Source organism: Cupressus sempervirens, chromosome 10, assembly GCF_028749045.1.
Source record: "Cupressus sempervirens isolate cs-2001-9-10 chromosome 10, ASM2874904v1, whole genome shotgun sequence".
NCBI lineage: Eukaryota > Viridiplantae > Streptophyta > Pinopsida > Cupressales > Cupressaceae > Cupressus > Cupressus sempervirens.
The window spans coordinates 825271788-825287115 of NC_143127.1; the positions used below are offsets into that span (position 1 = coordinate 825271788).

The window sequence follows — 15328 nt, forward strand, 5'->3', positions numbered from 1 at the left end:
ATCAATAAGATTTACAGACTCTTTGCACTCCAAGAGAATTTTTTATTGGTCAATTTCTGCCATATTGGATTTATAGTCTTCATTTAACATTGGCAAATTAGAGCTTTGCCCTTTCATTTATCATAGAATTTTTCAACCAAAACACAATGCTGTGTGTATAGAAGCCAATATGAAGTGAAATCAGACTAATTTTAGTAAAAATAAAATAAAAAATGGCACTAGGACATTTGACAGCATAACAAATTTCTTGTACATGTGATGACTTCACAATAGATCTTCTATACCAAATAACCATTGGCAATTCAAAATAAAAGGTTTCATATATAAAAGTCATTTATGAAAAACTATGCCAAAAATACACATTGGCTAGTATAGAAAATAATGTTAGTTGTCATTCTCCATCCTGTCAAATTGATCCAAGACATCTCATGTTCATCCATTACAGATATACATTCTTTTACTTCTTAAAAGCATTTGCATAGTTGGAGCTTATTTTCGATTTCTCCATCATCATTGGGAAATTCTACTCTCTATTAATTCCAATGGAATATAACTGCCTATTATTTTAATTAATAGTAGGTTTTGACAAAATTCAAGCATGTTTAAAAAGTTTCATACTTAGCCAATGAAAGTATACTAGTACCACTAAAATGGGAAGTGTCAAAGGGAACAACAGGCAGTAGTACCTGTACAAAAAATTACAAATGTCTCAGAAAAGCGCATCAAGAGCAGTACTGATGGAGACTACAAAGTAGAATCAATCGTAGAACAAAAATGCACATGCACTTTGCCATGTAACATATACAAGGAAAATAATTAAATATCAAACAACCAAGCATTCTTATGAAAAGAAGAAAAAAAATTACATGAACTACATTGTAACACAAAGTGCATAAGGCATCTCTGTCTAAATAATAAACAATAAATAAATGTCATATCACTGAAAGAAATGCAACTATGAGCTAAAAAAGCTGCTGCCAAAAACAACGCAGAATCAAGTGAGACAGGCGCATGGCTTTAAATATCCAAGAAACTAGTCAGCTTTCATCTAAAACTATCTAATCCTTAGATCTTTCAAAAGACCGTTGATAATCCATAATCATGTGTCTTTTGGATTTTAATAATACAGCCACATCTATCAAGCATAGCCTCTTGCGAATGTATTAGGTGGCAATTGTAATGTCCCTTTTTCCAATGCCCTAGTTTTTGCCCTAGAATTACAATTCCAACATAATCCACAAATCATATATTTCCTACTAGGGGTAGGAGTGTTAAGCATATGATATAACTGATTTCATTGATGGACTTCCTTTGTAATGTCCACAAATTGGGGTTTACCATCTCATAACCAATCATAAATCAGTCTTGGTAGGAAACTTGAAAGGGCACCAATAGACTACTCATCCCTGCTAAGTCCAAGAGAGCACAACATTCATATCATGGCAACTTACCCCTTATCCCACAAGTGGCAGAAATGTCTAACTATGACCAATTCCATTCCTTAAGGTATCCAACAAGTGGCAGGAATGTCTCACTATGACCAATTCCACGGGGTAATCAATTTTCCTTCAGGCTCATAAGAGGTAGGAATGTCCAACTGTGATCAATTCCATCCCTTGGGGTGGCATACTTAGTTTGGGGGAGCTGGAAAACCGCATCTCCCTAACATATGTCTTCCAATTCACATTTTTTATTGATCTTTTTACTTAATAGAGATATATTTCAAAGAATACTCATATTAGAAACAAGGCCTACGAGTAATGCATAAGTTTGTAGTTTTCCTTATAGCAATCTGATCTACTACTCATTCAGGCATATATAAGTGTATGAGAAATAATCTCTAATTCTTTTGTTGTGTTAGGATTTAGGTGATATCAGCCTTGTAAATCCTTGTGATTATTATTTTTCTAATGTTATTTGTAAATTACCCATAAGAGCTGGAATTGTTTCACCAAAAGTTGTAAAAAAGCTCATGTAAAGACAAAGTTACATTTACTATTTGGACTTCGGGAAAGGACAAAATAATTGTGTCCCATTCGGAATCTTCTACTTCGAGTTGTACGGAAACTTGTCAAAGATTGTAAGAGCATCCATGATGGTTATGACATATCTATGACAACACCTATGCCAATTTATGATAGGTTCCTTCAATAGGTGGACATGCATGAGAGATGCCTTATGACAATTGTAATAGTGGTTATTTTAAGCTACATGAATAAATCTAATATGGTGGATTGGATGGATTTTTACCATGGTATTTTGGAACCTTGTTTATGACCCATGGTAATGTTCTGTAGTGGTATTTTGGGCCTCCATAAGTCTATATATTGAGAACTTGATATGGGCACATTATGGGAGTTCATTTGTGTACAAGAGTGTTATTGGATTGAAGGTTGAAGAGAAGGAACAAAGGATTGTATGTAATCTATATTTCATGAAGATGATACAAGCATTGGCCTCTCTTCTTAGTGGAGTTTTTTTCTCGCAAGGGTTTCTCTACATAAATCATGTGTTGTGAGATGTTCTTCCTATGTTGCTGATTACACTTTGTTATTGCTGCTATCTTATGATGAAATGTTGTTGATTTATATGATGTTTTATGTTCATCTAAGAGAGGTTTACTAAGCATGTTAAAGTGGTGGTTTTTGGCTTTACAAAGAAGATGAATATCTCCATGGTTTTTCGTATTAAATCAACTTTTAATTTTAAGAATTGCAAATAGTCATAGATTTTCATTGGGTATAGTCTAAGCATTGAAAGTCATCAACAGTTTTATTCGATTAGCATTTCCACCAATTTCTAACAATTTTACAACATTTGGTACCAGCACTTCAAGGGTTTTCATGGATTGCATGTGTTTTAATGTGCATGCATGTGAGTTGCATGAACTTGCATGTTATTTGCAAGTGCTTACATGTGAAAGATTCATGGTGTTTTGGTATTGGGTATTTGTCCATTTTGGTTTCTTAGCCTAGCAAGCTTGTGGGAATAAGTTTGAAGAAATTGTGAATTGTTGGTGACTTCTGGATTGCAGTGGATGTTTTGTGTGTTAATATTGCTTTCCAGATCTATGAGAATGATACTGATGTGGATTTTGTTTGGCAGCCTTATGCTTGGTCATTATTATTGCATTAGTATGTTGATTGCAATGAGAAAAGAATTTTTTTGGGAGTACCATTTGAATCTTAGCAATAGATAATGGTGCATCAGAAGCTTGTTTCACTTTCAGTAGAGTTTTGGTAATGATATTGGTCATGAAGCCATGTATAATTCAGCATCACTTTTAGTGGGAGCTTTGTACAGTTATATAATATGTTCTATCTTCTTTGATTCAAGATTTTGGCTCTAACCTATTGATGTTATAATGTATAGTGAACCATCAATAATCTTTGATAGAAGATGGATGGTTTTCTGCAATGGTTGTAAATCTCATGGAAGCTATTGGATTGTTTCTTTATGTAGCAGCGAAAGTTGTGTGAAGCTCTTGGATTGGTTCTTTATGTTGCAGCAAGAGTTTGACACCTCAGGCTCTATTGACAAAGGATTTTAGTATTATATCTTCTTGGTTTGGAGATCGTGGTTTGAACCCTTTGGGAGCTCTTGGTGTTGGGTTCTTTGATTGTGTTGGAGCCATAAAGGATCTTAAGTTATGATATGGTTATCAAAATGCTTTGGAATGTAGATTTTTATTTAGAGTATGGTTTGTATTAAGTCATGGTGTACTCTTGATTCTGGATTAGTGTTAGCATGGTGCAGGTTCTCCTGAAACCATTGTATGTTCCTTGGATCATATGATCTTTCTTTAAGAAGATGATGGATCATGACATCGCGATATGTCTTGTGTTTCTACAGTTAGCACTTTGACTGTGGTCTTGATGGTTCTCTTTGGATTTGAGTTTTGATGCAGGTTCTCCTGAAACCATTGTATGTTCCTTGGATCATATGATCTTTCTTTAAGAAGATGATGGATCATGACATTGCGATATGTCTTGTGTTTCTACAGTTAGCACTTTGACTGTGGTCTTGATGGCCCTCTTTGGATTTGAGTTTTGATCATTTTGTTGGAGCTTCATGATTTTGCAAGAGTGTAATGTCCCTCACCAATATCTCCAAATGTATGCTCTTCCCATTCACTTTCCAATGTTTAAATACTCAAACATTTTGTCAAATGATTGGAATTCTTCTCAATTAGAGGTATCTTACTTATGTTTTGTCACTTAGCTATGGTTTGGAAAGCATGAATAAAAAATACTTTTGCAAAATCAATAAGGAAATTGAGACTATATTTCTGAAAGCTGCACTTTAATCAATTCTGAACATGAAATAAATAACATGTTACTATACTTGCAAAAGTTCATTACAACAAGCATTTGAATTTTGACCTGGAAACGATTCATGGCAGAGAGTATCATTTGATGATACGAACCAAGCATATGTAAGCTACTTTCATATATTATAACTCTGCTGAGAATATTACCACCACCCAAAAAGAAAAGACTAACCAAATGAATTCCCAAACTAGTTCTTTCCACAGATTTTGGATGGGTGTGGGATGAGAATGTTAACTAACTGAATATTATTATATTAGCCGCCCAGACAGCAACAGATATATATTCAGTTCTATGTGCAGCTCTCCGCTACTCACGCATGCCATACTCTGTTATTGACCCCCTTGAACCAGTTGCTCTAGATAAGATAATCAACCACTGTGTCGCCTCTTCAAATATATTTTTTGATACCCCCAGCATCTGCTCACGAGATAATCTTCCCACCAATAATAATATCCATGCCAAACGCCATTAACTATACTTGATACCATCTCTACTCTCATATTCATGAATAGATTCCTTAATGAAATTGCATCTCCACTAGGAAGCTTTGTACTTGAGAGAAATGCTTCGCTGCATAACTGCCAATCTCTATTCAACAAAAGAACCATTGCAGCTAAATGATGAATTGAAACAAAGCTTCTCAGTGAAAGTTACAGAACTAAGAACTCCTAATGTTCTACTTGAAAGAGTAATATGCAAAGGATTTTTTGCATTAGGAGAAACTACTAGGAATATCAATCAGCAGGATGAGCGGCAGCAGAAGCGCAGTGAGGGTTTTTGGGGAGGATAGAGAAGCAAGGGAAGCACTGAGGGAGGGTGCGGACTCTGAGCATGCTGCAGAAATTTGTAATAACCCTCCTCAAATCTGCTCTCAAAAATGCTGATGAAAGCTCAAGGAATTTCATCAAACAATTCACATGCAAGGGACGTATGACTGATATAGTATTTCAGCTAACTTCAAATGATGTTTTCTTCAATTTGCATCAATGAGAATCTTGTGCTAGAAGACTACAATGGACTACACAATGACCTAATATGAGTGTGCTACTAATTTTGACAATATTCAGTGCATATATATGATCTCAGCATGAGAAATGAACACCTACAGCCAACTGACATTTTTACAAACAGTTGGTATGCAAACTAACTAGCTGATAAATAATGATATTAAATTGCTTAAATGACACCAGCAACTATTATCTTCTTAATTGCAATGAAAAATACAATGCTCATGAAATATGGCCAAGACTTTGGCATTTACATGGATTACAAAATGATAATGCTGGTATAATGCACACTTACAGCTGAAAGCTTATAACACCCTAAAAAGCAATACTAACAGAAGAACCTGGTTGTAGATGGCTGTAATAATTTCCTTCAATGCTGCCCCTTCTGCTTTGCTTTTCCGATTTTCTTTTTTCGACTGCTTTTTCGGATCCGTTTTTTGAACTGCTTTTATGGATTGCTTTTTCGGCCTACTTTTTCAGTTCCGCTTTTTCGGGCTGCTCTTTCGTATCTGCTTTTTCGGACTGCTACAATGTTGAATCTCAAGACCATATCTTTCAATGGCGTCAAGATTTCCAGCTTGAAGGGATTTCGTCCTTCAAACTATTGAGACATAATCTCCAGAAAATTTTCCAATTTTTTTGATATTTCCAAGCCTGCCTAAAAGAAGCTCTTCCATTTCTTTTATAGTGTTCTCACAAGGGCTCAATCCTTCGTTTTCTCAATGTGGGATAAAACATCACTCCCTTTTATGTAACTTATGTCTCCAATGTGTTATAAAATAAAGGGGACTCTTTTAATTTAAATATTTCCCACAAACTATAGTCTATGCATTAATAAAGTTATATATTTAAATTTAACTTTATAAAATAGCTTTATCAATGCATAACAAATCTTATCAATGATAAACAACTCTTCTTGCCGATTTTAAACAATTACCATTGACATACTGCTGCCACTGGATGTCCGACCATATCCAAGATGACTTACTATAAATACTAAGTATGCCCAAAGTTGCCTCAAAACCCCTCAGAAAGACCTACAACTGAAACTATCTAGGCCAAATGGCCTCTAAGTCCCTTTAATTTCCTGGTTAGCCTACGGGACAATGGGGAAATAGGCTAACGACAACATCATGCTATGAATGCTAAAAAGGGGACATTACAAAATTGCCCTCTTTATTGTCATTTGGTCAGTGCTTGTGGACTACTGTTTTCTACTACTGTTGGTTTCTCGTGGTGGGTGTACAGTTCTATTTACATGGATGGGTTTGGGATTTCCAGATCTGAGCTTATGGCGGTTTTGGGTGCCTATTTTCTTTTTCAGGCTTATTTGGAAATTTCTGTCAGTGTTTTTAGTAGGGATTGGTTTTGCGCTTGCTTTGAGATAGCAATGTGCATTTTGTCTAAGATTTTGGAGTCGTTAGTCGTTGAGGATGGGAGCTTCTTTCTAAGATGGCGATCTATGCCGCTAAGGGGGAGAAGCCTCTTTTCCCTCTTAGGGTTGTGCTTTTGACACTAGCTATGAAGAGGGGAAACAAGATGGGAGTTAGGGTTGCTAGAATTTCTGTAGGCGCAATGGGTGGAGATGCCCCTAAAGTTGATGCTAGTGACATTGGTTCCCTTTTCTTGTCTTTTCCCTCTTGGGTTTTGTTAGTGTAAATAATTATTATTTACACTTTACTTAAGTTTACTTAGGATAAATGCATTATTTTATTATTTATTAGTTAGGCACCTAGGAGTATGTGTACTCATATGAGTTGTCTTGTTGACAACACAAGAGTTAGCAACTCTATTTTAGCACATGGTGTCTACAACATAATTTTACGTGACACATCTATGTAGGCTTATCCTCTCATCATCGCACTAACTCCTGTGCTCAATGGAGGATAATCCACTCTTGGTGGACATGTGCTTAGTTGTGAGGCTTATCATTTTGCTAATTCCTAGTCATTCTAGAGGCCTTTCTATACAGGCACTTCTAGTGTACTTGTACATCAATTCATTCTCATATTGTTATTATGATCATACATCATTTGGTCCATATTGTGCTTTGTTTTTGAGCTTCTTGATCTTGGCGTCATTTTTCCCTAAGGAAAATTCTTACATTTAGCCATAGCAGTGTCATTTCATAGCTATTGGAGACCATTTTTGCTTCACCTCTTAGAGGACCTCGATTCAGATCCACAGTATCCGCAGCTATGGGGAGCGTCTAGAGCCAAAGCGGACCTCACCATTGCATTCGGAGTGTTGATTCAGTGAATTTTGACTATAATTTTGTCTACTCTAGGCCACAGTCAAATTTGAGGCAAAATTTATTTGCAAACTAGCACCCGAAGGTCCGATTTGCAGACTTTGGTATGATCTATTAGATCTGCGAATTTATTTTTTCAAATCTACTATTTTAATTTCTCTGCAATTATTGCATTTTTCAGATTATTTTTTTGGCCTATCAGGCCTGTAGAGAAATTTCTTTTGCAGGAACCAGGTGGTCAAATCCCAGCTCCCACGGCCGTAGAATATACTTACAAATCCAGAATATTCTATCAACCCGCCAACATATTCTAACAAATCTGGCGAACATAACCCATTGGCATTTACATTCCGGCATTCATTTTTCAACACATAGCAACAAGTATCCAATGGCCTCAAAGCCGATATACATAGGCGGGCTTGTTTTGTTTTAAACACCTACTGCGTTGGCGACATAGTGGATGTGGAATTAATCCCACACCCGCCGGACTTTCTACACTTTCGGCCATCGTCGGTAGCACCGGCTGCTTCCACAGTCGTCGTTGGCCATCCTTCCATCACCGACCACTGGCTTCAAACCTACGGCGACCGACAATCAAAACCCTGATGCCGACCTTCCTCCTGTCACACAGCATTCACAGTCGGTCTCCATGTGGACAAGCAGCGCCCAATCAGCTAGTGCTGACTCATCTGCCCAGTCACTATGACAGCGCAACAACCATACATGACACATCAGCTTGCCTAGTCAATGCCACGTGGCAACCCCTCTGCCCACGCCAGCGAAGACGCGTGGCACTGCCATGTCACAACCTTTCGTATGCCAAGTCATGTGCTGACATTAGCAGATCGTACTACCACATCATCCAAGGAGGGCATTTTTTGCTGTCGCCTTTTCATGGGATTAAATTTGACAATCATTTGACCATCACCATAAGGCCAAATTGCACTGCAGCAACAGCCGTTTGGACGTCAATTTTAACATAGTGTTTTGCTGATTAGACCCCTCACCATATTCAGTTTTGATTTGACAGTCCAACTTCGGGAGGCCATATCTCAGTCATTCGAACTCCAAATCAAGTGCATTTTTTTTTATTTTGGCTAAAATTTCCTGAATTTTTCAATGGTGCTGTTATTTTCTGGTTTTGGTGCATGGATTTTTCAGAAAATTCAGTTTTTGATGACTGTACCTGTCCAATCCTGCATTTTGCAACTTCAAACACTCCGTACAGGCTCATCTTGACACATTTTTAGGTTCCGTTTTTTTTTAAAGTGAATAATTTTTCGTCTACTTTCCAAATCTGCAATCCAATTATAGGCTTGAGTGGACTGAAATGCCACTTTCAGAAATAGGTCCTTTGCATCGTATTGCTTCAAAATTGTTGTATTTCTAAGCTACATTGTAAAGTTCCAGATTTGAACTCCAATAGGAGGTTGTAAACAGCAAAATCAAAAGACCACTAAAGCCAAAATTGGCAAGTGACCTATTGTAAACGCACTACATAAAAAGTGCCAAAAGCATTCATTAGGGGGGGTGTTAGTGTAAATGATTAATTATTATTACACTTTACTTAAGTTTACTTAGGTTAATCCATTCTTTTATTATTTATTAGTTAGACACCTAATAAAATAACGTAAGAATTTGGTATAGCTCTGATACCATGTAAGAATTTGCCTTAGGGCAAAATGACGCCAAGATCAAGAAGCTCAAGAACAAAGCACAATATGGACCAAATGATGTATGATCATAATAACAATATGATAATCAGAATGATCTATATCAGATCATTCTGATTATCATATTGTTATTATGATCATACATCATTTGGTCCATATTGTGCTTTGTTCTTGAGCTTCTTGATCTTGGCGTCATTTTGCCCTAAGGCAAATTCTTACAGGTTTCTATGTTTGGTATCAATCTCCTTACGCCAACTAGGATCTAGCATTTCAATATTTCATGTGACTCTGTGAAAGTGGATCTATCTTCTGCCTCTTGTGATTGTAAGAGGGAGCGGTTCTGTTATGCTTTTCATGAATTCCTTGGTTGTATATGTTTGGGTGCAAAGATCACTTTGCGTCCTACCCATGCAGTGTTGATGAGGTGTTGGTGTGACTAAAGAGTGGTGTTGTTTCCTTTATTGCTCCCCTAGGTGTTTTCTCTACCAATTGTATAGCTGCTATGGAGATTCACAAAGCCTTTGTTGTGCTTGCTTTGGTGGATATATCTAGAAAGAGCTCCCAACGCACTCTTTCTCTAGTCTCTATGCAGAAAGATGGAAAAGGTTTAGGGGTTTCTTCGCCCCTATTGAAGCCTTCAATATGTTGATGTTTAAAGAGCTAGTCGCTAAGGGTAAGGGGCAATCGAAGGGTTCTTGGTGTTTCAGAGTGTTCATTGGTGTGATTGATGTGTTGCCTACAGGCTTTTTATGATAGACTTTTGGAAGACTAGCGTATGGTAGTTGGAGGATTCTCCAATGTAAAGTTAAAGGAGGAGGTTGTGACTATTTCTTGAGGTAGTTTCCTTGTTTGATGCAGTTGGATATGAATGTTGTTTTTGGAAGGGAGGATGTCTAGTGAACATAGCGAAGTGGTCTTCTTAAGGCTTAAATAGTGAGTGTTTCTTAGTTAGGTATTGTTACCAATTTTTGCCTCTCGCCAAAAAATCTGAATTCGAACACTTGAGCCCTCCCAACGTCTACTTCCCACTATTTTATTATTTTAATGCCCAGGAATTTAAAATGCAAAAAACCAAATAAAACAATCACACGGACCTTGTTCTTTTTTGCCGCTTTCTGCACCGTTAGATCTCTGGCGATCTACAATGGGCGCATTCCCGCATTCTCCAAATGCACGACCCTTATGTAATGCGGGGAAGCCCCTTTGCGACACGTGTCCCGATAGGCCCAGCCAGGATATTAACAGTTAGCATGGACACTTGCACTGGCGGTTATGTGGTTGTCACGGTCAGGGTGCTAAGGAGGTGGCACGGTTAGTTAAAAGGTGTGGTCAACCACATGGGGACTTTGCGAGGTGGCAGAATGGAATAAACTAATTGGTCCACGTGGCCTATTTTGCTTGCAGAGTTCGGTTGACCTGCTGATCATGCTGATTCACGGGCTAGAAACAAAGGAATTTGAGTTTTGTTGCGCAATCTGATCCTTGTGATCAATGCCAACCACTCTTGGATAAATGCTAAACTCAGCGAACGCAGGAAAACACTCTATCTCTCCCCAGTTGATCCATCTACCTATTCAGAACTATTTAATGGCGTTGTTTCTGTCTTCTCAGGGCCCTATTCCAACAAAGATCAGATATCATTGCATCTGGATCTGCACTCAGATTAGATTTTTCTTTAGATCTGCATGATTATTCTCAGTAGGACTTAATGGCGGTGGTTGTAGAGTAATTTCAGTTAGAGGACATCTCAGTTATGCTTGAACTATAAAGGCAATTTTTGTAGATTTTGTTCTAGTCGACTCTTCTCTGACTTTTCTGATATTGCTCTGCAATTTCATGTGTAAATTTCCTTTGCCTCTGAACTATATGACATCCTACCTTATCTCCTTCAGCCATTGATGTAAAGAGCAAGAACTATTTGCCTCTCATTGGTGTATTGTAAAGATCTGCAATCTTGCATGACTGTATCTCTTTTGGCCTATGAATGGTATATAAGTGAATCCTCTCTTTCCTTGTGTCATTCATTTGGGTTTTCTGATCTGCATGTGATTGTTAGATTAAAGCAAGTCTGAATGTGTATATCCTTTGGTGTCATGATGGTTCAACAGTGCATGTATGGGCAAAGATTGGTTTGAACACTCTATTTTGGTGCATCACCCCCTCAGGTTAGAGTAGGTAGATTTGCTTTCATGCATTCCTTCTCCCTTTTCTTCTCCAAGAGTAGTTAGGTGCACAGTAATAGTAAAGGAAGCCGGCCTTCTCCAGAGACTCAACCTCACAGTTCAAGTCCCATAGCTTGGAGGTTGTTTCCATGTTTCACAAGGTTGTCCTTAGGTAAAAACTTTGGACAAGGGTGCAAACCTCTGTGACAACAAGTACCATCAAGATGGGGATTTTGTCTCTATTTGGGTTTGTTGAGGCAGCTCTAAGGGGGTTTTATTTCCCCTTTTTTTTTTAAGGACTTATGGCAATTTTAGCAAAGACGGCTCCCATGTTTGGAGCTTTTGAGATTTATGATGGTTTCAACTAACTCAATGGTAGCTCGTTTAGGGGTTTGTTTCTCCCCTTCGTCGTGGAGGCTTTTTGGGTTGCTAATGGTGTGCAGCCCTGGTTATTTTTGTATGAAGACGATGTTATTATTGGTTCTTTTGTTCATGTTAGCAAGGCTAGTCCTACAAATTTTCAAAGGCCCACCCTTGCTTTGGATTGTTTTTGGTTAGGAGCAACTCGTTTAGCAATGTTGTTTCTAGTGTTTCTCTTTGTGAAGGTCATATGACTACTATCACTTTTAAAGTTCCAAACTTGGTTCATGGTTGTTTTTAGTTGGGTAAGCAAGGTGGTATCGGTGCCTAGAGAGTCCTTTTCATTCACAGCTGGTGCCTAGAGAGTCTTTTAGATAATTGTATGACATGGTGTGTTGTTCATTCAATTTCCTGCCTTCTTCTAAACATTTTCTCAATTCCTTGATGTTGGTATCAAGGGTCTACAAATCATTCTTCACATTGTTGCAAATAGTAGAAAAACAGCTATGCATCATGATTTATCTAGGCTTGAACTGATTCAATATCTGATAAAGTAGTGAATTCTTTATCAAAATGCCTCACTAGCTGTTTTGCCCTTAATTCTATATCTCGCTCTATCACCTTAACTATGACTATCTTCTACAATTTCTCAACCACTTTGCCCAAGGTCTTTTCAAGATTTCAGACATTCTTTTTTCTCTCCAACAATTTTCTTAAAGATGATAAAAGCCCCTTTTGATCATCTTCATCATTAGATGCAATATCTCTTTCTTTATCATTGAATATTTACCTTTTGCAGGTGTTGGTAAAAAATTGCATGCCTCATGTTGAAATTCAACTTTAGCAACCTCTATTGTAACATGGTTCAACTAGGGTTTGAATGCGCACTCCTGCATCAAATTGTGCTCTAACCTTTCAACTTTGGCTTTTCTCATTTCTTCTTCCTTTCTTGTCTCCTCTTCTTCCTCTTCTTTCTTTTTCTTTTCTTCTTCTTCCATCTTTTTCTTTTCTTCTTCTTCCATCTTTTTCTCTCTCTTTTTGTTCTTTCTCCTTCTTCTTTGTTCTCTCTTCTTCATCCTTCTTCTTCTTCTCATCCTTTTTTATTTTTTGTTCTTCCTTTTCTTTTTCCTTTTATTCTTCAACTCTTCTTTTCTCCTCTTCCTTCTTTCTTTCCTTCTTCCTTCTTTCTTTCTTTTCTCTTTTTCTTCATTCTGTATGTTCTCTTCATCAATTGCTTCCTCTTCTGAACTAGAGTAGCCAGTGATATTGCAAACAATGTTAGTGCCATAAGCGTGGTGGGCCCATAACCCACAGGTCCCTAGATCGTAACTAGGCTCTGATACCAGATGTAATGCCCCGCTCGGGAACCCAAGAGAAATAAACCTATTATGTTACAATGTTTAATGAACTATTTTTTAATTTTTTTTAAAAGTTTGACAACATCAAGATAACATTAATGCGGAAGCAATATGAACATACACAAGCAATTACAGATACAGTTTCAATTCCTCAAGGGTTCCTTTACGCTGAGTCACATTTAAGAAGTTTAAATTAATTAGTTTAAGTTTCAAGTACAATGTCTCCTGAACATAAAGAAATAATAAATACATAATCACATAAGAAAATGCATAACTAATACAATGAAAGTACATCCAATAAATAACATCCACAACATAGTCACAAGGTATGTGAGAATAGATACAATACATTAGAATACATGATAACATACATACATCAATTAAATAGAAGTCTCTGAGATAAGAAATAAGAATGATAAAGGTACAATTGCATCACCGAACATCCAACAACTGGAAATGTGAGGGGGGCCCAAATGGTAAGAAGACACTACCTCCCGACCGCACGGTTACCTAGTCAAGCTTCCAGTTCCACCGTGCAGGGAAGATAATGAACAATCCACAAATGGCTAATCAAACATAAAGCATTCCTAGGATAGGAATCCTAAAAGCCAAAACTACCTCAAAGGTAACACATACTACTCAAGAAGATAAGATACTCCAAAAGAAAGAACACTCAATCCAATACCAACATCGCATAACAAACATCATACATATACCAAGAATATATCAAATCACCAAAATCATAAGATAAAGTCAATGAAAGACATCCACCTCAAGTCAAGGACCACATGACAAAAGTACAATATCCATAAACCACCAATCACCATCGATGAAAGTAAATAACCACATTAAATACATCTAACAATAAGTACACCACCAGAGGTACAAACAAAATCTACATAGGAAACTCAAGCTACATTCTAGGGAGTGTCATCACATGGTCAAACTACTTGAGTTACCCTGAACTGGTCTCTCAATAGACCCTAGAACCTCAAGCATTGAGTTACCCTAGACTGGTTACTTTGAAACTTGGACTCTCAACGTGACACATGCAGAACCAGAGAACCCTCTCAAGAAGACGAGGCAAACCAATCATACTGTCATCCCATTCCCATCCTTAGTCTATACAAGCACTCAAGGCATGGGCGGGGCAAATATCTATAACTTATCTTTTTAGTGTGTTTCCCCAAAATATTAATTACTAGATTATCACTTATTTCTATTGGTTGAACTCTTTCTACTATAGCTCCTATGGAGGTGAAGTCAATTACTTTAGAGGTGGGGTTCTTGATGGTGACTTGTCTTTGGCACATTCGGTTTCTATCATTCTCCTTCCATTTCCTTATTGAGGGGTGGGAGGGGGATCTTCTCCTATAGAGGTGGAGATTAATTTTTGGATGGAGAATAGGGATTTCTCTATGTGGTATTCTCTTGTAGGTTGGCATCTGAATGCTAAAATGATGTCTATTGGGTTTTCCCTTTAGTGTGTCTTTGTCTCTACTCCTCCTATGGAGGTGGGCTTCTCTTTTCTAGATTTGGAGATAAGTATTGTGGTTGAAATGTTGTTCTAAAGGGAGAAACTTGCTAATGGCGATTGGTTGCTTCTAGGTGTCAAGTCTAAGTCTTTATGGAAATGTTTGGAATACTTGAAAACAGATTTCTCTTAGTGCTTCTGACTTACAAGATTGCATTGGTTGGATGGTTTAATTGTCATCCTTGTTCGTTAACTCTAGCAAGCTCTAAAAGTGATGGTTTTGAGTTCTTTAGAAAACCTAAGAAGGTTGGGGGTCCTTATGAATACCCTTATTGTTGTTTGGGTTTGGGTAGTGTTCTTTGGCCTTTTGCATCATTGTCACTACCCTAGTTGTTTCTTGTTTTTATGAGCTGATTACATATCTTTTATTATAAACGGGGTTAGGGCCCTTTCCATCCCTGTCATCCTAATCAAAAACTAATTGGAACATTCAACTTCCTTTATTTCCCCAAATCTTCATGCAGCACTAGTAATCTTCGATGATAATCACTGGTTCCAGTTTAAAAAATCAGCAGGCTCCCATTATATTCAGCAATATTACATGTCCAACCATAGATAAAGCCACAGTACCAAGAAATAATCCTGAAATATTCAAAGATGGAAATATCATTTAATCTTCTTGTTACATTCCAATTTTATTTCAAATTAGAAC

The 15328-nt window shown here is 37.3% G+C and overlaps 1 protein-coding gene across 2 annotated transcripts in view; it reads right to left on the reverse strand.

Annotated features, from left to right (window-relative positions):
- Positions 1 to 301: 301 nt before the first annotated feature.
- Positions 302 to 15328, reverse strand: part of LOC149536490 (uncharacterized) — a 108100-nt gene continuing 93073 nt past the window's right edge. For both annotated transcript variants that reach the window (XM_089806408.1, XM_089806407.1), the window contains one exon: positions 302 to 686. Coding sequence is in view for 1 of the 2 variants with exons in the window: in XM_089806407.1 (XP_089662533.1) it covers positions 593 to 686 (94 nt within the window). In the remaining variant the exon portion in view is untranslated. The remainder of the gene's footprint in view (positions 687 to 15328) is intronic.